Genomic DNA, 23199 nt, shown 5'->3' with positions numbered 1-23199 from the left:
TGCTTCACTTTTCACATTTTTATTCTGCTTCCTTTAGGCTGTCCAAATAAGTCTGGTCTGGATGAGATGTGTGGGTGTGGTCTGGTTGGGATGTGTGGGTGTGGTCTGGTTGGGATGCGTGGGTGTGGTCTGGTTGGGATGTGAGGGTGTGGTCTGGTTGGGATGTGTGGGTGTGGTCTGGATGAGATGTGTGGGTGTGGTCTGGTTGGGATGTGTGGGTGTGGTCTGGTTGTGATGTGTGGGTGTGGTCTGGCTGGGATGTGTGGGTGTGGTCTGGTTGTGATGTGTGGGTGTGGTCTGGTTGTGATGTGTGGGTGTGGTCTGGTTGGGATGTGTGGGTGTGGTCTGGCTGGGATGCGTGGGTGTGGTCTGGCTGGGATGCGTGGGTGTGGTCTGGTTGGGATGTGTGGGTGTGGTCTGGTTGGGATGTGAGGGTGTGGTCTGGTTGGGGATGTGTGGGTGTGGTCTGGATGAGATGTGTGGGTGTGGTCTGGTTGGGATGTGTGGGTGTGGTCTGGTTGTGATGTGTGGGTGTGGTCTGGCTGGGATGTGTGGGTGTGGTCTGGTTGTGATGTGTGGGTGTGGTCTGGTTGGGATGTGTGGGTGTGGTCTGGTTGTGATGTGTGGGTGTGGTCTGGCTGGGATGTGTGGGTGTGGTCTGGATGAGATGCGTGGGTGTGGTCTGGTTGGGATGTGTGGGTGTGGTTTGGTTGGGATGTGTGGGTGTGGTCTGGCTGGGAATGCGTGGGTGTGGTCTGGCTGGGATGTGTGGGTGTGGTCTGGATGAGATGCGTGGGTGTGGTCTGGTTGGGATGTGAGGGTGTGGTCTGGTTGGGATGTGTGGGTGTGGTTTGGTTGTGATGTGTGGGTGTGGTCTGGATGAGATGCGTGGGTGTGGTTTGGTTGGGATGCGTGGGTGTGGTCTGGTTGGGATGTGTGGGTGTGGTCTGGTTGGGATGTGAGGGTGTGGTCTGGTTGGGATGTGTGGATGTGGTCTGGTTGTGATGTGTGGGTGTGGTCTGGTTGTCATGTGTGGGTGTGGTCTGGTTGTGATGCGTGGGTGTGGTCTGGTTGTGATGTGTGGGTGTGGTCTGGTTGTGGGTCTGGTCTCAGTCATGACTGTGCAGCCACTTTATAATCAGCAATTAAAAGTCAGTCAAGGTGAAAGGCTTCAGTCATCATGGACGTTGTGCTTTTTGTATTCTGAATCAGCGCTGTGTTTTTTCTACCGAAATTCCCGCCGGCTCAGGGCCATTTGTCATTTTGTCAAAAAAACAAAAAAAAAAAGCTGCAGCCAAACGCGGTGATTTTACAAAGGAGTTCTGCTGGCATCAGCACATCAAATCCATGTGAAAAATGTTCATGGAAGCATATATGTGAGGAAAAACCGGGCCAGATCTTCAGAGGAGCAGATCACTTGGAACCTTCAACCTTTCGCCGGGTGACTTTTGGCCCTGGCATTTTGTCCCTGTTTGGCTTGCTCTCTTCGTTCTGTTGTCCAAATGTCACCAGAGTGGCTGTATGTGTGGAGGTGCGTGTGTGTGTGTGGGCGTCGCCAGAATGGAGTCTGTCTTCTAGAATAATAACTCGGCAGTAAAGTGGCGCCGGGGCAGAGGGTGACACTCGGCACGCAGTCCACCTACTCTGTAATTACCCAGCGGTCAATTAAGGCAAAATTGACGGCACGTTGGGGGGGGGGGACGGGCTAAAGAAAGGCCATGACAGTTCTGTCGGCTCGGCGGGGGCGGGCCCCTCCGCTGCGTGACAGCTCGGCCCCGCCCACTTTCCTTCGTTTCCGGCGCACTGGCTCGGCAGTGGGTTAATGAGACAGTAAATCGGAGCGGGATTAGAGGCGGGCGGGCGGGCGGGCGGGCGGGGTGACCTCTGGCGAGTCTTCAGATACTTGATCAACATCAGAGCGCATCACCGGCGGGGCGGCGGCGGCTTATTGAGGTCGAGTCACAACTCTCGCCAAACAAATGCTTCCGCTTATTTACTCTGTCAGGCCGTATCGATCGGCTCCGCCTCCCGAGCTCTAAAGGAAAAAATGAAGCGTGATGTTGATGCATGTCGTCCGCAGGCAGGCGATGTCACCGGTCCTGCAACGGACGCTGCTGGGGACATCAGGAGGACCAGTGTCAGAGCCGTGAGTTCCCTTCCACGCCCTGCATCTCACTACACCAGGTTCACCGGAACCCGCCCAGGTTCAAACCCCACTTACTACCACCGTGTCCCTGAGCAGGACACTTAACCCGGGGGGACACTGTCCCTGTAACTACTGATTGTGAAGTCGCTCTGGATAAGGGCATGTGGTAAATGCTGTAAATGTACCGTAATTTCCCAGGATGCATCAGAATGCGTTCAGGTTTCAGCACCGCAGTCCATCAGACGTGATGGAAACCTGGTGTTTCAGTGCTTCATCTTATATAATTATAGAAATAGCTCTCAAAAAAAGAGAAATATCTCTTTTTTTTTTTTTTCGTTCTTTTTTTCCAGGCCAGTTGTTAGCAGCTGAGCTATAAAATTCTTTTCTTTGAAAAAAAAAAATCCCCTCGTCCTTGCCTGAAGTTGACCGCAGCCTCCTCGCATCTCCTGGCGCGGGGGACGGAGACGCGCCAGCTCCACGGCCGGGGGACACGCTCTCGGTTTCACTTGGCGGTGACCCCCCCGTGACTCAGCTCCGGCGTGGGAGGCAATTATGGAGGGAGGCGGAGAGGCGAGAAGACGAGGCGCTCGGCGGCGCCGCTGGCCTCCGGCGGTCTACTTTAGTAATTACCAGTCGGCAACGCGGAGAACGAAAAACAGGAGTTCGCAACACGTCCGTCCGTCAAAGAGGGGAGAACTTCAGTAGAACAAAACAGCCGAGATTTCCACGCCGAACGGCATATCCACGAACGTATAAAACACCGGCGGTTTGGCCGCAGTTACCTGCAGCAAACATCACTGACCTCCAGGGTCCATTGAAAGATGCCAATAAAACAATATTGGTTTAATGGGACATTTCAGCTTTTGTCTTCAGGCATTAAACCGGCGCTTTTCTGTGTGCTTGGCTCCTCAGTGACGAAGACGGTGTGCGCCGAGCAGTGTGACGGCCGCTGCTTCGGCCCCTACGTCAGCGACTGCTGCCACCGGGAGTGCGCCGGGGGCTGCTCAGGTCCAAAGGACACCGACTGCTTCGTACGTCACACGTCCCGCCGTCACAAAGTCGGTTTCAAGCCGCGGCGCGGTGGCTCGGCCCCCACTGACCTTTCTAACATTTTCCCCAAAGAACCTTCTAGTGGCCACCAAACAGCCGCGGTGACAATAGCCCGCCGGCACATCCATCGAGGCGTGCGTGCGGGTTGGAACCGCTGATGAAATGTTCGCCAAACGCGTTAATGAAGAGAACGTTTCACCGTCGGCACGACGCCGCGGATCAATGCTTCCAATTTCCTTCCCGTTTAGTGGCAGGAAGCGGGAGGCTCTTCCTAACCGCCATAAACGGCGCCAAACGCGTGACACTCCGGTTTAATATCGGTGACAGGTGCCATGTCAGGGCATGAAAAGGTGCCGTAGATCCCCCGCTGTTACACCGGCGTCACGCTGATACATCCTGACATGTGTCATAACAGCGGCGCGTCAAAATGTGCCGCCGCCTGACGCGCGCCTTGTGTTTTATTCAGGCCTGCACCAACTTTAACGACAGCGGGGCCTGCGTCACCCAGTGTCCCCAGCCGCTGGTCTACAACCCCACCTCCTTCCAGCTGGAGCAGAACCCCAACGCCAAGTACACCTACGGGGCCTTCTGCGTCAAGAAGTGTCCACGTACGGAACCGCGGCACCACACTCACACTCACAGAGGCCGGCGCCGCCGCCACCGCCACTAACTCAGCCTGCCCTCCACAGATAACTTCGTGGTGGACCAGAGCTCCTGCGTGCGCGCCTGCCCCAGCAACAAGATGGAGGTGGAGGAGAACCGCGTCAAAATCTGCGTCCCCTGCACCGACATTTGCCCCAAAGGTGAAGGGTGATTCTTTTAATCACTCGATTATTCTGTCGGGAAGAGGGGTAATGAGGGAAATCTGCGGGAAAATGATAATGCAGCAGCATCGCGGCGGCTGAACTGGGGCGAATAAATCACCATCAGATGTGGGTTCCACCGGTTAATCACGGCCACATTCATCATTCTTCCCCGGGTTACGGCGGCCATTAACTGGAATTGATGCAGATGTAGTAAATTAATTAAAGTGTGGAATTTGCCATCGTGGAAAGTGTAATGCATGGAGCAGTGGGGACCCTGCAGGAAGAGAACATTAGTAGAGGAACGGAATAAATACGAGGGGACTTTTACTTAGCAGTGCTGGTGGCATATGTGTTTTGTGGCTTTCTTTATTCTTTCTTTCTTTCTTTCTTTCTTTCTTTCTCATGTGTGTGTGTGTGTGTGTGTGTGTTTCAGTGTGTGACGGGATAGGGACCGGCAGTTTGCAGACGGCGCAGACTGTGGACTCCAGCAACATTAATAAATTCGTCAATTGCACCAAGATCAATGGCAACCTGATCTTCCTCATCACTGGCATCAAAGGGTGGGAATCCACCACGTCCACCAAACAGGCCGTAATCTGCTCAGACTGTTGCGTCTCTCACAGTTCCACCCTTTTTATCACGGGCTTTATACAAGCTCGACTCTGATTGGCTAGGAGGTGCCCTGTCTTTTCATCACAGGTTAATCGGTTTGCCTTCAGCGCTTTTCCACGGATGTACCATGAATCGCTTTAAGATCGATACGAAAGCGTGAGGTTTAAAAGCATGAAAATTTGTTATGATGCAATTTTTTTTACATATAAATTCAAAGTCGAAGTTTCTCGGTGTGGGAACAGCAGCAGCGTGCAAACTGCATGAAACATGCAACACCTACTGTATTTAATTCTGCAGTAATTATTTGTCTTTAGCCAGTTTCATTTTTGCATTTGTTTTTATATTTTAAATTTTAGATGCACTTTTGACACAGTAATTGATATTAAAAGATCGTGCACTGTGTGATGGGACCTTGAGTCCAGCCGTCCGGTGTGCCGTGGTGTCTGGCACCGTTTTAAGGCCGCTGACTCAGCGCTGGTCTGTGGTGGGCATCTGATGGGCTTCAGACACCGACTGATGTTCTCAGGAGGCCGTACCCTCAGACCCGACATGTCAGGGGTGATGGATTGTCCTCTGACCTCTGCAGGGCATTGTTCCCCGACGTCCATCCACTGAAGAGCATGTTCTCTTTTGCTCTCATGTTGTCCTTCATATGGCTCTTGTCTTTTAAAATGAAGGTGAAAAAGCGGACTGATAATGGCAGAGTTTCCAATAATAACGAGTCTCTTACCTGGAGAGGGTTCGAGAAGCATCAGAGAATCAGCATCCAACCGCACACCATGGGACCATTTACCTCCATTAACTAAAAAAGGACCAAACACACACAAGTGCACGTGCCAAGCCGCCAAAAATGGGTCCATTTCACACATTCCGCAGGAATTCTATTCCTGAGAAGTTGCCCAATGACGATACACCATGCAGCACAAGCGTGATGAGTTTTACACAATGCAGAGTACATGAGCGACTGTAAAAAGTGCAAATCTGTTTCCGAACGAGACCAATAGAGAGTTGTTGGTGCATCGGTGCTGGGTCTCGACGTAATACCTGGCTTGTTTAATCTTGTTCAGGGACTCGTACCACGGGATTGGGGCCTTGGACCCGGAGCGGCTCAACGTGTTCCGCACGGTGAAGGAGATCACAGGTAAGGCAGCTCCTGTCCACGCTCTTCCTGGAAACGCTGCATCTGTCTCTTTACGAGAGAGGAGGTGGAGAAGTGGAGTATTTATTTGTTTGGTAATGCCCATTAGGATGCTGGGAGATGAACTATACCTCAAGTTTAAGGCCCTTTGTCACATTAGATTCCATCTCACCATTGTGCCAAATAGCTAATGGAGTGAAACTGCATTTTCATAATGAAAAGCCAAGCAACAAGGAAGAGCAATGACAGGCATGGAAATGTGCAATCCCGCCGGTGTCTGCCCGGGCAATATTAATCAATAAAGCATGTGCCAACCGGAGAAATCACCAGCAGCGGAATCAAAACTCATTCTTTTAATTAGCTTGATATTGTCTTCATTCCTGGTGCGTGCTTTTCTCGAGAGTAATGGGCCTGTTTTTGTTGCCTTGGAGAAGCAATAAAAGTGCAACTCCTGATGATGCCCAGAAATATGAGCAGTCATTGTTACAATGCTGGTTATTGTCAATTTATAGCCCCCCGCCCGGCCCTCCCTCGCCGCGCCCGGCCTGTGTCGTGCCACTGATTTATGCGAGGGCAATATCGGCTGCGACAGTCTATAAAAGGGACGGCTAAGCAATGATTTTTATTGTCCCTGCAGCCAATGTTGCCGAAAGACAAGAGAAAGGAAAAGTTCTTGATACAAGCGCTGGAATGGTGCGGTCGATATAAACAGGGCATTACACGACTGTAATGGTGGAGAACTCTCCATCACAGTCACTGCTGGCCAAATGGCTCCGCGTTGCTGCTCAGGTTCACACCGGGCCGTGATGGATGGTGCTAAAACTCGTCTCCCCACTGGACCTTTTGGACGGGAAGTGGCGCTCTTCTCGCCGTTCCCTCCTCATGCTTCTTTCCCTTCACTCTTCAAGGTTTTTTAAACATCCAGTCCTGGCCTGAGAACATGACTGACCTCAGTGTCTTCTCCAACCTGGCAACCATCGGAGGCAGGACCCTCTACAGGTAAACGGACGGTAAACCCACGGTTCCATAACAGGAAAATAATCCGCACATCACTGTATATAACGGCAGTGACATTATTTAAAAAGCACATGATCGTAATCATACGTCATTCAATGTGCTTTACAGAGATGAAATAAAAGTGTCAGAGTATCTGTGTTTCATGCTGACAGTCAACAACTGGCATAAATCTAAACGAATAAAAGCATAATGTCTCTGGATGTTGCCACGCCCCCAATTTAAGCTTAAAACTATGCAGTGGGTGGAGTTACATTAATGAAAGTAGTAGACAAAAATTATAATAGATAAATATCCGTCTGTTTATCTTTTTATATAAACAATTAGTGCTGATCCAGAACACACAAGAAACTGTAGTCACATCACAAGCCTCCATACGAAAGAATTTGGATCCGGCCTAAAACCTGGACCTTAAATTATTTGAAAATAATTCAAAACAGGCCTTAAAATACCATGTACTGTATGTGAATGTTTCTTGTGGGTTGCTCAGTTGAGCCCATTTCATTTAATTCATTAATAACAAGAAAGATGCACTCAAAAATAAATACATGCATGCACGGGTTTTGCAACTGATAATTACCTAATGGATCATCTTAAGGTCTGATTTCTACCCCCAGATATAGAGCATAGAGTGACACCAGAGTTGGTTCACAGCAGCCTGTTCATTTACTTTACTTTACTTTACTTTATTTTACTTTACTTTATCCAAAGCGACTTACAAGAGGAAGACGGCAGCAATTCTCATTCGATTTCTATAGATTTTGAGTTACAAAACTAAGAGCTCTGATAAGGCCGAACTTGTCTGGAATAGAACATACTGGGAATTGTTAAGTGCTAAACAAAAAAAAATTAATTGTGTGTGTGCTTGTGTGTGTGTGTGTGTGTGAGTGTGTGTGTGTTTGACTCGTGTGAAATGCTTTTTGAACAAGTGGGTTTTCAGCTGCTTCTTAAAGGTGGTGGTAGTCTCGGCTAGTCGAATGGAGCAGGACAAATTGTCCCACCAGCCGGGGACAACAAAGGAGAACAGAGTCGATTGGGATTGGAGACCCCGTGAAGAGGGAATTTTCAGTCTCTGGACGCTGCCTGGACGAGGAGCTGCATAGCCTGTTGAGAGTCTAGAAGTAGAATATTGCAATAAGACCATCTCCCTCACACAAGGCCATCGCTGCACTGAACGTTCATGGTGACACATGACCAGAAAAGGAAAATTTGTCTTTATAGAATGTATATGTAGTAAATGTGTGTATTAATATAATTATTTCTACTGTGTTCCTGCGGTTCTTATAAATGTATTTTATGATTACCTGAAAAGCACTATTAGACCATTTTTAATAACCAGTGTAGACGTGGCCTCATTGAGAATGTAGGGGTCGTCTGAGGGGCTCTCGACTGAGGGATGTGTTCCATCTGTCCAATCAGGAGCAAGCATCTGCACTCAGACGCCCTTTTAGACAGTTGAAGGACGTCTGTGGAGCATTTTTGCTTCTGAAAGTTGATATAAACCTTTTGAAACCATGTTGATGTTAATAGTTCCATCTCCCGTGTGGACAAGGCTACATGGCGGCATGGCGGATTTCACGGTGTGTTCCTTGATCGTTCTCCGATCTGATCATTCACTGGCTCTGCCTTTCATTTCCATTCCCCTTTCTAATTACCGTTATTACACCTCGCTTCTGATGAGTGCGATGGAGACCTTCTGTTTTCTCCTCCCTCCTTTACCCAGAGGATCTTGGGCCGTTCAGACGGGCTGAACACCCTACCTGGAAAAAGCCACTTTGATGCATTTCTTTGATTAATATGCTGTTTTAATACCTGCTTTACACAGCAGCAACCACAACCATATTATTTCTAAAGTAGGAAGTGAGATAAGGAAGTAATAATTCCACAGGCGATGCATTAAAAATGTGTCTTTATGCATATTTTACAGCGGTTTATTTGCATCATTACTATTTTACGGTAGTCTTTAAATCATTTACCATTGTTTACCATGCTTGTAACATTATATCCACTGCATCTCTTTAAGCGTCACCTTATCACAGATTAAAGTCCCACGGGGAAATCTGTAAAATGAATAAATATGAACAGGTAAATATGAACCTGTCCACTCTCGGCACAATCGCCCAATCACACGTCAGCATCCCAGGCTTTTACTGCTCAGTTAATACATTCTCAATTCAGTATTCTATTTATTGTTCTGCACATTTCTACAGTATATACAGTATATTACATTATGCTAAAGAGGAGGCATATTTCTTTCAACAGTTGCACGGAATTGAGCATTCCGGCTGAGACGCGGTTTGTAATAGTCCTGGTTGTCCCTGCGTCCCTGGTGGCCGCGCGCTGCCGTTTCATGTCATGTATCATTATGTGCTTGGAGAAGTTATGAGGCGCCTGTGCAGACATGAAAGCGGCGTGGTGTAAATGTCAGCGCCGTTTCCTGTTTGATTCGCCCCTGCAGCGGCATCTCGGTGCTGATCCTGAAGCAGCGCTGGATCTCCTCGCTCCAGTTCCAGTCGCTGAAGGAGATCAGCGCCGGCAACGTCTACATTACCAACAACAGCCAGCTGTGCTACTACAACACCATCAACTGGACCAGCCTGTTCCGCACCGGCAGCCAGAAGGTCCTGATCCGCAGCAACCGGGACTCCAGGGAGTGCAGTGAGTTCTGGACTTTACTACGCTGCAGCACAGCACACGGTGTCACGGTGAAACGTGTCCTCTGCATTTAACCATCACCCTTGGTGAGCAGTTGACGCCATGACAGGCGCCCGGGGAGCAGCGTGTGGGGACGGGACCTTCATCATGGGGACCTCAGTGGCACCTTCGGAACCTTCTGATTACGGGGCCGCTTCCTTAACCACTACCACTGCCCCATACACACAACATGCACACAAACATCTACACACATGATATAAACGGATGAATGTGGTACGTTTGATGGCTTCAGACCGGAGCTGAACATAATCCTATGCGCTACATGTCGTATTGGGGACTACCGAGGTACAGTCCGTCCAGAAAGTATCGACAGCGTATCCATTTTATCACATACAGCCTTGTTCCAAAATGAAATAAATCTTTTTTTCTGAATTTTACACACATTTTTGTGTAGACTGGCACACACCGCATTAAGAGTGAAATTTAGTTGACCTTTGCATGGTGTGATGCGTTCTTGCACAACCAATAGAAACAAAGCATTGAAACGAAGATGGAGGTGAAGTTGAGTACAGTCCGGATTATCAACACTGTATGGAAGGAGAAAATGGAGAAGGAGAAAAGTGGAAGAACCCATAAAGTTCCTGACATTATACAGACCTCTGGAATGTTTGATTTAGCAGCATAAACCACATATTTATAATTGAATTTAACATGACAGTGTGGGTCATATTTATAATTTAGTTTAAAATCTGCTAATTCGTTCGATTTTTAGATTGATGTGCTCAGAAACCTCGACATGTAATAATTTCAGTGGGGGAGTTTCCGGATTACGGTACGATTGGTTGAATTTGCGCTCTGTGAAGACATCTGGCCGCTGTTAAATTGTGCCTGTCGAGTGGGGGGGCAGCGAACCTACAAACAGCACAATTACGGGGAATAAGTGGCACCGCGTGGAAACCGAGGCGAGTGGCTGACGATGCCGACTGCACGTTGGAGGAGGTCTGTGAAAAGGAGCTAATGAAGACGTCCACCGGCTCAGTGTGTGTGTGAGTGTGTGTGTGTGTGTGTGTGTGTGAGTGTGTGTTCGCCCGCGGTGCAGCCGCTGATGTAATTAGCGCCTTAATGACAGTGTGGTGTTCGGGATCAATGGCTCCGTTTGTGGACTCATTCATTAGGCTCCTGGCCGCCAATCGATCAGGGTTGGTTTAGACAGCGAGGGGAGAAGATCCCAGGCTTCGGCGCGGCCATGTGACAGGCGTGGTGAGGATTAGCGGCCGGCTTGAGCCGTCAGACAGACAGGAGTCGTCCCTGCGCCCTGTCCCTGTGTGGCCATTAAAAGGTCACTCGTCCCTGGCTGCTGTTGGTCTGTGATCTGTTGCAGGTGTCACCATCGATCGGGGATCAACCAGGAACTATGCAGGAACTTTCCAGCAAAACTTGGCAATCCCGCGAAGCCCGAGGCCATGCTGGCAGAGTGTCCGCAAACTTCACGAACTTTGCCACGGTTTTCACTGCTTGTCTTCTCCTTGTGTGTGTTGCAGCCCAAGATCAGATGGTGTGTGACCATTTGTGCTCGGACAACGGATGCTGGGGACCAGGACCGGACCAGTGTCTCTCCTGTCGCCACTTCAGCAGGGGACGCACGTGCGTGGAGTCCTGCAGTCTGTATGAAGGGTGAGCAGGAATATTTCTGCCGGCCAGATGACCATGTTTTTATACGCAGGGGAGGAGCCTGTAGGCATGATTGACAGCTTCCTCGATCTGGACTATTTAAACCCTCCTGTCAATACGTGGCGATGTTATTATTCATCTTGATGTTCTGTTGCTGGGTCACATCACATCTGTTTCATCTAATTCCTCAACTTACTGATGTTCTTCAGAATTTAGCATTTGGGGTTCATCCAAAGATGCTTTCACAGGAAGTGAAGCAGCAGCGGGCAGCCATGAAAGGTGCCTGCAGAGAAGTGTGTGGGGACCTCAAGGGGACCTCGGTGGCACATTGACGATTCAGGATTCTAACCAGCAACCTTCTGATTACGAGGAGTGTTGAAACGAATCTCATGAGGCAGACGCGGACGATTCAGAACATTTTGGATTATTTCAGAATGACGTTTTTTTGGTGGTTTTCTAGTTAAAAGTAGTGCCGGTTGGGACCGTGGTGCCCTGATCTGTGTACAGCACCGCTCCGGGTACGAGTTTGGCCTCGTCCACACGGACATTTGAAATGAACGCCCACTGAACGGCGTACACGTTTTTGTTGGGCTTTGTGGCTGGATTCGGTTTAAGGTTCGTCATGATGTCCATAGAAATTGATGGTTAAATACAGAGGACACGTTTCACCGTGTCACCGTGTGCAGCGCTGCAGTGTCTCACATTGACAATCACTTCACATTGATAATTGAGACATTGACAATCGTAATGGAATCGAATAGTGAGAGCAGTGAAGGGTCCCACCATTGCAGCAAGTGAACTCATGTTTTGTAAGTTTGTAAGATATATACTGGTATTTCTGGTAGTTGATTCCTTATAATAGAAGCTTTCACTGAGAGTGAAATTGTCACCCGGATACAGTCCTGACACATGCAACTACAGATGTGGAATATAGGTTTTTTTTTTATTATTCTATTCTTTTAATTTAGCATGGTACTTTAATATACTGATAAAATACTACAAATAAAACCATTACAAGATATCCAGAGCAGATTTAATAAACAAAAAATAAATAAAATATGCGTCAAATCCCATTGAGACATACCGTTTTGGATTTTGGGCTAGAAATAAATATCCACAGCACTCCTATCTCTAAAGTATCTTAAATTGTTTTTGGAATGACTGACAATGACGTCATGTTCCATGTGGCTCCACCCCCAAATGACACGCTCCCTCTCCCCTGAGTATTAGGGTCTGTGTCTGTATCATGGGCACCCTGGTAAGTCCCAGACCCGTATGGTGCAGTTGGCATTTCCTCTTGCACTTCCGGGTTGTGGGTTCCTCATCACGTTCCTCACAGGGTTCCTCACAGGGTTCCTCACAGGGTTCCTCACAGGGATCCTCACAGGTGTAACGAGCGTCAGAGTGTCGTGTGATCTGGAGTCTACAGAGCTGTTCTCCAACGCCTGCACTGAGGATCCCCCGTGTCCCCGCGCTGGTATGTGCCACCTGCTGCGGAACTTTGATTACGTAGACACGAGGACCCCTGGACTGTGTGTGAAGCGGCGGGTGGTGGTGCCAGAGAAGTGGGGACCACAGTTCCCCCTTCAGCGAGTAGCGTGGTGGATGATTTGGACCCTTTTGCTGTTTAAGTTCTCATACTGGAGATGAACTGTGAGTTCATTTCCTCTCACTCCACCTCTGACCTTTCAGGTATATTTATCTCCATATTTTTTTTTAAATACCAAAAACGTTAACATCTAGACCCATTTATTTTTTGCAACAAAAAAAAAGGAATCAAATTATTGATGAGCAGAACGGACTGGTTCTAGACTGGTTTCAGAGAAGCTCCGGCTCAGCTCGGCTTGGCAGCATTTAAACATTTTCTGGTGGACCCCGTTATTCTGAAAGCGTGGCATCAGAGGGCCCAGGCTTTTCTGATGTCTTGTTCCTCGCTCTCCCCATTTCATCCAAGTTCATACAGTTAGAGACAGTGGAGGAACACTTTGAAGCCCTCATGACAGATGAAAGGACGCTCAGATGTGTATTAAGATTTGTTCATCACTCCGATTTCTGAAAGGCTTGTTGTCTTTGGCGCACGTTGCCGCGACCGTATCGCGCTCGGTCCTCCTCTCTTGTTGATTTTTGTTTCCAGCCTGGACGGTTTGAGGGTGACTTTGAAGTGGGAGTAAACTGCGGCGCTTTGAAGATAAGAAACGCTGGCCAGTCAGATCAGACGCTCACGCCTCAGCGCCCACTCTGGGAACGGAGACGTGCTCCACGGGAAACTTTGGGCACTTTTCCCCAAAGGCGAAGGGGTGTTTTCTGGCCGGGCGAAGGAGAACCTCGCGTGGACGTGCGAACACGTACACCACTCCGCAGGGATGCGGGGCAGGATTACAGTGCGCCGAGAAGGTTTAATTAAAGCGCCGCGGCTGCGGCCCGGGTGCTGGGAGCGGGAACAGGCCAAATTCCCATTAATCCGCCCGTCTGCGCCTCCGGAACCCACGTCCGAGCGGGAAATGCACGTTCCCCTCGCCAGGGAGGCGCGGGAACAAAAGGCCTTTGTTGGATGTGATTCTGCCTCCGTATCTCCCAGACAAAGGGCCGCTCTGTTCCCCGGATCTTTTTTTATTGGAAGACCCCCTCCGCTCGGACGTGGGTTCTCTTCGTTTGCGAGGAGGTGTGTGGAACATCTGGCCGTTTGCTACTGGAACCGCCGGTCCATCTGCTGAGGATTTACTTTAAACAAAAAGCTGCGACAGGCTTGTTAAACATCGCAGCGTTATTCCATCAAAGACTCGGATTTACCGCGTGCGTCGCGGTGTAGGATGGAGAACAGAAATATTTCCATTCATTCTTCTATTAGTCCTGAAAAAGGAAGGTCCACGTCCACGAGTCTCAGGCAGTTGTCAGCCTGGACCCCCTCATCTTCTTTGTTAAAAGCAGCTTGAATGGACTCTGGTTCTGTTTAGGCTCGCAGCCACATCGAGTCGTGTGACAGATGATCGAGGACGGTGGCCTCATTTCAGTCCCCACTTACTGCCGTCTTTGTGCCTGTAATTGTCCTTCGTAAGCCCTAAAAAAATTATTATTCACATTTGCCTGGACATGTTTTCCTTCAGCCATGGGGCACACCAGTCTACACCTGCTTCATGTTCTCTGGGTCCTCATGGACTCCTCTAGACCTCTGAAGTTCTCCTCTACTATCTGGAGAATCTGGTGACGCGCTTTCGCTCCCTGAAGTCCAACACAGAGAGAATGAGGAGGAGCTTCTTCCCATTAAAGCATTTCACTGCATATCATACAGTGTATGACTGTGTTCGTGACAAATAAAGTTCGAATTTGATCTGGCTTCGTATGGTGACTTCATGGATCTGCGTTCTAGCAGTGATGTTTGTGGTCTGCACCGTCCTACATTGCTCACCTGTCCTTGGTAGGACCTTGCAGCTGTAGGTCTGTAGCTCCTGACAGTGATACCACATGTGTGGGACGTGAATCAGCATCTTGACTCTTTTTTTGGTTGTTTTATTTGGTGATTCTGTTGATCGGGGACATGGTACGGACCGGAGCTCCATGTCCAGAGCTCTGTTGATATGGAAGAGAATCGTCCCTCTCGTGCCAGGCTTGGACGGCTTGCGGAGCCCCCAGGTGCCGTTCTGGTCGCGGCCATCTGGCCAGAAGGAACAAGAGAGAAGAATCTCTGTCCACCCCCCGGGAGACTGTGCAGGAAAAGAGTGTTTGTCGATTAATTATAATGGCATTAATTATTCATGGATCCCGTCGCTCCACTGTTTAGCATATTGACCCGGCTGAAGGCTTAACTTAATCACAGCAGACTCCAGCTCCCCGAGGCACCACAGCACCAGCAGTGGAAGTTACGGACCTGCAGCCTCAGAGAAGTTGCGAGATGGTGGAGGGAAGCCCACGTGGAGAATTCGGCTCTTTTTTCAGCTTCTCAGCTTCATTTATCAGCATTTATCATGGACGGTAGCTTAAACGAACCTGGTTTAGTGAGGAATTCTGCTTTCTCTGCTCAGAAATGTGGCCTGACAAGACCAGCGCGTGGATACGGGGAATCCGGGCTGTTATTCTGTTATTATATTCCATGAACTTTAATACATAGAAAAACACCCCCCCTGTACATTTACATTTACATTTAAGGCATTTAGCAGACGTCCTTATCCAGAGCGACTTACAACGTGCTTCCATGTCACCATGGATGAAGTGGTCAGTTCTGGTTCACCAGGACCCCCAACTATGAATACAATCTTTTTATTCACTCTGTTCTAGTTTCTATACAGAAGTCAGACAAGAAGAAGGTCACAAGTTCATCTAAATCTTCTCTAAAGAGGAAGGTCTTGAGCTGCCGTGTGAAGGTGCTCAGTGACTGAGCTGGAAGTTCATTCCACCACCGAGGGGCCAAGACGGAGAAGAGTCTAGATGAGCGTCTTCCTCGTACCTTCAGAGATGGAGGGACCAGGCGAGCAGTACTGGAGGCTCGGAGTATACGAGGTGCAGTGTGAGGTGTAATAAGGGCTGTGAGGTAGGATGGTGCTACTCCATGTTTGGCTTTGTAGGCCAGCATCAGTATTTTTAACCTGATGCGTGCAGCTACTGGGAGCCGATGGAGGGAACGTAGCAGAAGGGTGGAGTGGAGAACTTGGGAAGGTTGAAGATCAGTCGTGCTGCTGCATTTTGTATGAGTTGTAGAGGCCGGATGGTACATAGTGGTAGACCAGCTAGAAGGGATTAAAGCCGTAAAAAAGGAATCTTCACCGTAAAGAATGATTCGGTGTTTTAAATGTCTTTTTGGCGTCGGGTGGTGAAGAGCTTTTGGAATCACCTCTGTTCTTGAAGCGAGCTGAGATCATAAACGATCCTTGACCCAACAAAAGTGATGTTACTCAGCTATCATGCTCTAATGAGAGAAGTGTTAATTGCTGCTCATTATGGCCTCTCCCGAGTGCGGCATTTCCATTTTAAATCTGATTGAATCTTCTGCCTCCGCAGGGACGTCCGCGAGTTCGCCAACGGCTCGGCGTGTCTGGAGTGCGACAGCCAGTGTGAGAAGACGGCGGATAAATCTCCGACCTGCCACGGCCCGGTAAAACGTGCTTTCAGCGCTCTCATCCCCTCCCTCCTGGCTGTCCGTCAGGCCGCCGCCCGTGCGTGATTAACGCCGTGATTTATGCAGCGGGCCAATCACCGGAATCGACTGTTTATTTATGTATTCGCCTTTTTATGTGGGCTTCGGGATGCATATTCATGCGCGTTATTTTTGCATGAAAGGCCCTGGCTGGCACTGGCCGTACAATAACCGTAAATCAGACATCCGGACGGACGGGTTGTGTAGACGCCGCAGCGCGCCGATGCTCTTGTTATTTACAGCTGTTAATGTTAATTGTGGATTTGTGCCGCATATTCTGTTGGAAATAATCATTTCTTCACAGATAAAGCAAGACCGACGACAGTCACGCTTGATTATCTCTGTGAATTTTATTTAATGAAGTTAATATTTAAATATTATAGTATTACGTAAATACAGACAAACTCTACCTAATGGACAGAACAAATAGGCGTCACACGGAACATGACCTGCGGGTTTTTGTAGGCCAGTCCCCGCCCCCTGCCGTGGCTTTACGTGGACCCTCCTCTCCCTCTCTCCTTCAGGGCCCGGACCAGTGCGCCAAGTGCCTGCACCTCAAAGACGGACCCAACTGTGTGGAGAAGTGTCCCGACGGCCTGCAGGGCACCAGCAGCTTCATCTTCAAATACGCCGAAGCCAACAACGAGTGTCACCCCTGCCATGCCAACTGCACTCAGGGGTGAGCAGGAGTGTGTGTGTGTGTGTGTGTGTGTGTGTGTGTGAGATGGTGCTTAGATTTGTGGAAAATTCCTGAGAATTTGAAACGCTTCACTGTGAGTCATCATACACCACGATCACGCCACAGATCACACACACATACACACACACACACTCACACACTCTCAGAATCCCTGCTGGACGCAGGGCCCATCAGATACACTCATCTCCAGCTGCTGTGACAGTCATACAACTTTGGGGAATTGAAGAACAATCCAGCTTAGTCCTTTACACACACACACACACACACACATTCTTATTTTATCTCAGCCTCTGTGAGGATTCCCTCTCTCTTTCTCACACATTCTCTCAGTCCGTCTCTATCTCTCGCTCGGGAGTGGATCATGATTCCGAAATCAAGCCCGCCCCCCCTCCCGCTCCGGGGCCTTCTGACACAAGCGCTCCCCCTTCATCTCGGCCGGGTGACAGCCATCGCCAGCGGTTACTGTCAGCCAGCTCACTGATCCCCGCCGCGCCGTGCTCTGATTACTGAGTGCCGCGGTTGCCGCGGTGACAGTCTGCGTTTGGCTGTCATGACCCTGGGCCGACACGGGGCCCGGGAGATAGCATCGGCGCTCCGCCCGCGCGGCCAAACAGAGAGCGGCGCCTGTGGCCCCGATGCAGCGGAAGGACCGGAGCCACGCGGGGTCTGCCGGCTCTTCAGCTGATGGTCCACAGGGAACCAGATCATCAACTCAACAAACGCCAAGCTGCTGATCCCTTCAAACCATGATCAGATCGGGTCCACGTTCCCAGCGTAAACCGGCCGGGTCGTGCACCGCTGCTGCCACTCTGCGGGCGTGGCTTAGTGAAGGACTTGTGACACCAGAGCCAGTGACCGAGGTTTATTTTCAGTAGAAAATTCATTCGCTAAAGAGACAAAGGAGAATCTGCTCATTTTTTATATATACAAACCGAGCAATTAAACACCATAAATCTCAAAAAGATAAAGAGCATGACGCGATGGAGCGTGCTCGGGCGCCCCCGATAGATATACATCAAATTTTAGAATATAACGTGAATACCACAAACAAACATAAAAAATGAAGCTTTCTTTCAGCCGTTACATCAGCGTGGGCTGGTCTGGGTCTCCACAGCCCCGATACCTGGACTGTCCTGGACTTTCCTGGACTGTCCACCTTTGGCAGCTACCATGGAAACCCGGTCATCCTGGTTCCACTGATGTGGCTGAGTTTTGGCGTGTTGGAAACGATATTCGTACGTGTTTGTGCGTTGTTGTAAACCTGCTTCATGTTTAAGCTGGAGGAAGCTCCTCCACGTCCCGCCTGCCATGTCCTGTCAGGCCTCGTCGCGGTTTTAACGAGCGCTGAGGCGCGGCACGCCGTCGCCGACCAGACACCGCGGATCGCTGCTTTAATTGCTTTCTAATTGCCAATTTGCCGCCGCTTAAGCCTCATGTCATTGTGAAGGGTTCTGCGGAGATGGATTTAATTTTCCCATCCCGCCATTTTTTTTTTTTTTTTATTAATTTATGGTGTAATTTGAACCCTGTTGCTGTCGTCAGGACAACCACGTCTCCGCTACCGTCTCCGAACGCTCCTTCTTCTTGAACATGATGACATGTAAATTACTGGTCAGCTGAAAGTGACTCTTCTCTCCTGTTCCAGCTGCACCGGGCCCGGCATCCAGGACTGCGTGGGGATGATCGACAGGTACGGGAAATTACACAGCAACACAGCGCCTGATTGGCTGTCAGTCTGGGGGGCGTGAAAGGTCACCGGCTTGATTAGAGTCCCTCCCTCCGGAATCTCGTTACACGCGGCCAGCAGAATTCCGGCTGGGAGTCGGTGTCCCTGCACTCCACATCTTTTGATGTTTTCTGCGTTTGCTTAAGCGCCTCTTGCTCACTGGAGTCTCCGGGAGGGGAGAGAAGCGAGAGGGAAGCGAGACGCAGTAGTAATAAAACCAAGTAACTGTGCGAGGGCGAGCCGCACCGCCTGATGAACGGCCGGGACGCTTTATTCCTCCACGAGACCAAAAAATAATAATAACTCTACCAACAATCTGGCCCCGAGGGGTTCAGCAGGGGAACGAGTTCGGCGAGCGGAGAAGGAAACCGCAAGGCACTCGGCCGGGTTGGGATTAGTTGGCCTTCCTGGAAACGTCCCCGCACCCGAGATCATTAAAAAATTGGACATCATGTCCCCGCTGTGGGAACCCCACGCACGCACGCCACGAGAACACGATGATTCCGTACATGTCTTTTGGGATATTTGTACACGCAGGATGTGGAAGTAGATGGACTAATGATCAACGCGACCTGAGGTGCGCGGCACAGGTGACCACACCCACTACAAACATCATCATGCTGGCTATCAAGCCTTCTGGTGGGTGACCTGGTGAGTTAGTTGGTTCCGACGGCTCCCGTTCCCTGTCCAAGTCAGTCGGTTTTGTCAGGTACTGTGTCAGCAGGGACAAGAAGGTTCGACCTGAGGGGAGCAGATGGCCATATTACCACTTTACACTGTGGCCATAAAACGAGAAGGACCACAACATCTGAACATTCGAAACAATCAGAGGTCCTTCACCTTCATCCGCACAGTTACATTTACGGCATTTACCAGACGCCCTTATCCAGAGCGACTTACAATCAGTACTTACAGGGACAGTCCCCCCTGGAGACACTCAGGGTTGAGTGTCCTGCTCAGGGACACGATGGTAGTAAGTGGGGTTTGAACCTGGGTCTTCTGGTTCGTAGGCGAGTGTGTTACCCTGCTAGACTACTACCACACAGTTCTTATCTTCAGACTCACACAGATCTTTTACATCAAACCTTTTTCTAGTAGACAATGATTTAGCACCCAGTTTCATTTTCTCCTAAAGTATTGAAATCCCGTCTGGGCAGTGAGTTATGGCAATAGCTTGTTTTGTGTTCAATAAGAGGTGAAGGACTGAGGACTTCTTCTTCTTTCCCCTTCAGAACCCCCTTGATTGCAGCCGGGGTGATCGGGGGACTTTTTGTGGTGGTCATTGTGGCACTGGGTGTTTCCATCTACATCAGACGCAAGAGCATCAAGAAGAAGAGGGCCCTGCGGCGCTTCCTGGAGACAGAGGTGAGGGAACGTGTAGACAGACATGATGCCTTCTTCATGTGCTCTTACTTCCTGCCAAACTGAAGCAGCTGATCTTGGGATCCATTTCTGGAAAGACATCATAAATCATTCGCCTGCGGCAGTCGTCGTAACTCTCCTTTTACCATCTACAGCGTTTACCAGGTTAAAACACAAGGTCATTGTGACCAAAGAACCTCACAGGGTTGCACCGGGTTTGGATTTCAGGATTAAGAATAAGCGTGTTCTACCAGGACTGTATTAACTGTTACCTTTTTCCGGAAAATGAATATAGAACCACGCTGTTTAGAACCATGCTATATACAACCACATCATGTCGAAATATGTAGTGTAAGGTAGTGAAAAGTGAAGTGATTGTCATTGTGATACACTGCAGCACAGCACACGTGCTGTACACAGTACACAGGGGAGCAGCAGTGTGGGGACGGTACCTTCATCAAGGGCACCTCATTTGCACCTCTAGGCCACCGCTGGCCCTATATATATATATATATATATAAAACCATACTGTATATAACCACACTGTGTAGACCATGGCGTGTACAACCACATCTGTGTAGAACAACACCATGTAGTAATACACCATATATTATCACATCGTTATAACCATGGTGTATAGAACCACGTTATTTGGTAATACATTATATAGAACCACAGCATATAGAACCACTCCGTATAGAACCACACTGTGTAGAAGAACACCCTCTAGTAATAAGCCATATAGAACTACTTTGTGTTGAACAACACCATGCAGTAATACAAATATATATAACCACATCGTATAGAAGCATGGTGTATAGAAACCACTTTATGTAGTAATACACCATATAGAACCATGGAATATAGAACCACACTGTGTAGAACCACGTCTTGTGAAACCGTGCCGTATCATTTAAGGATTTATGGTTATAGGTGACTCTACACTGACATACTTGTGAACCTGCAGGTGTCATGTGACTTCTCATTACCAGGAACATTATCAGCAGCATGCACACCCACACACACATACACACACCCACACTCACACACCCTCACTCCACCAGCACAATCACCACAGGAGCCATGGTGTCAGGGAGCTTAGGCTCCTCTCTCCAAACAAAGCAGAACCAAGATGCATTTTGTAAGTGTGTGTGTGTGTGTTCTGGGGAGAACTGCCAGCGCGGTTCTATCGCTGGTATTAAAAGCGTTTACGTGATGCTGCTGCTACTCGCTGGAAACGAGCTCTAGGTGTTGAAGCAGCAGAGCGCCAACGCCCAGAAGAGTTTTATGGCCATAAAATGCCCACGGCCGCAGGAGAACAGAACAACGGAGTGTGACGCTGCTGCGGCTAAAGCGATAATGATGATGCGTTCTTGGCATTTCAGGGGTGGCATTGGTGGGATAAATGCTAATGTATGCACGACTGACCCCTGACCCCCACCCCCCAGTGGCGCAGAGTGTAGCCAACATTAGATCTTAATTCGAACAGAGGAACCTATAAAGAAATTTGGTGTTTCCTCCATTACCTCACAGATGAGGCACATAAAAAAACAGAAGATAAAAGTCCTGATGTTCCTTGGAGCCCTTTCACCCTGTGACATGTGACGTTTATAACCCGTCCTTGGAATGAAACGTCTGTGGGACATTTGACCAAAATAAACAAGAAGGATGACGCAGCCCCTGGGATGAGGCATCTGTGTGTGGAGATGTTAAGGTGGGGAATTGTTATTCCAATGAGCCTGGGTGTGATCTCACAAGCATCTGAACAGATTTAGGCAGCAGCGACTGGGGTTTGTTGGGTGGAAGGGACATCTGAGACCTTCACACCTTCTCTTCTCTTTATAATGTTCCTTAGACGTTACATTTTCATTCACGGCATTTACCAGACGCCCTATGATGTACTGAGCGACAATCAGTACAATCAGTAGTTACAGGGACAGTCCCCTCCTGGAGACATTCAGGGTTAAGTGTCTCGCTCAGGGACACGATGGTAGTAAGTGGGGTTCGAACCTGGGTCTTTCTATACTTCAATGAATACTGAGAAAAATGTTGCAAATAAACACCTCATTTCACTCATCAATTCGTTCATAAATGTGTTTATTTTCCGGTTAATTTATCTAGTGCTGAACCTCGGACATTTTAATAACCATCACAAACTGATTACCTAGAAATGAATTACCGAGATCAACAATAGACATTAGAAAACCATCAGAAGGGTTGCGTTTTTGTCACGGTTGCCAGGAAAGCAGGACGCATACGCATGACTCATGAGACAGGGACACAAGACATCACCTAACAAACGACCCGATGGGGACCAGGCACAAACAGGGCAGCTTTAAACATGCATACACAGGTGAGAACAATCTAGAATCCGGGGAACACCTGATTCTAACCTCGGATTTCCCATTCCGGACAGGAACCTGACAATTTTCCTTCACTATGCGTCCATTGGAAAACAGCAGCATTGTCTCCTTTGTTAATGTGCACGACCCTGCGACACATTGGATTTTAAATGAACAGATGAGAGCCTTTGGTTGGTTAATGACTGTGGTGAAGCTTCGCAATCTCATCTTTCCGTGTACTTGCATATGGTGAGTTGAAAAAGAAAGTTCGTTCTGACTTTTGACCTTGATGTCCATAAAAGAACTAAAGAGATCAGTGAAAAGACCACATCTGAGTTTAAAACATTGCAGGCTGACCATCTTCCAGAGTGAACGGCTGGAATCATTTTTTTGTATATTTCCTCAGCTCTACTTCTGCAAATATGTGGTGTGAAGGGTGCTGTCAGTCAGGAGGCAAATTGCAGTAAAAAGTGCAGGAAGAGATGAAGCCCTGTGTGAACCTGCAGCAGTGTGACATGCCGGTTGGAAACCTGCCTCCTGCCATCTGTGCTTTATGTGGAGTGAGAGGCAACTTCTGCAGACGTGCTAGATGTGGAGATGTACAGACTCTGTAGCTCTATAAATAATAATTGATGTAGGGCTCCGGTTCGAGTGTATTTTACAGCCCGCTTCTCTGGAACTATCATGCTGGACATCAGGGAAGTTTCAGCACCATTAGTCTGAGGGTGAGTCTGGACAGCTCCCGTTCTGTTGCTCTGCCAGAAGCTTTCAGCACCACCACAGCCATGGACAGCTCCGCAGTGCCGCTGGAGATCCCTCTGGTTCTGCAGGAACTGCACAGATCCTCGG

The 23199-nt window shown here is 49.0% G+C and overlaps 1 protein-coding gene across 1 annotated transcript in view; it reads left to right on the top strand.

Moving 5' to 3' along the window:
• LOC114790190 (receptor tyrosine-protein kinase erbB-4-like) overlaps positions 1-23199 on the top strand; it is a 154499-nt gene that overhangs the window by 116544 nt on the left and 14756 nt on the right. The window contains 13 exon segments of the mRNA XM_028980016.1: positions 2081-2146; positions 3059-3177; positions 3663-3804; positions 3886-3999; positions 4436-4562; positions 5682-5755; positions 6661-6751; positions 9225-9424; positions 10963-11095; positions 16085-16178; positions 16745-16899; positions 18566-18610; positions 19879-20011. Of these exon segments, the coding sequence (XP_028835849.1) occupies positions 2081-2146; positions 3059-3177; positions 3663-3804; positions 3886-3999; positions 4436-4562; positions 5682-5755; positions 6661-6751; positions 9225-9424; positions 10963-11095; positions 16085-16178; positions 16745-16899; positions 18566-18610; positions 19879-20011 (1493 nt within the window).

This window comes from Denticeps clupeoides, chromosome 5 (genome assembly GCF_900700375.1).
Source record: "Denticeps clupeoides chromosome 5, fDenClu1.1, whole genome shotgun sequence".
In the NCBI taxonomy this organism is placed as follows: Eukaryota; Metazoa; Chordata; class Actinopteri; order Clupeiformes; family Denticipitidae; genus Denticeps; species Denticeps clupeoides.
The sequence above is the reverse complement of the archived record's forward strand: the minus strand, read 5'-3'. Positions and strand labels throughout refer to the sequence as shown.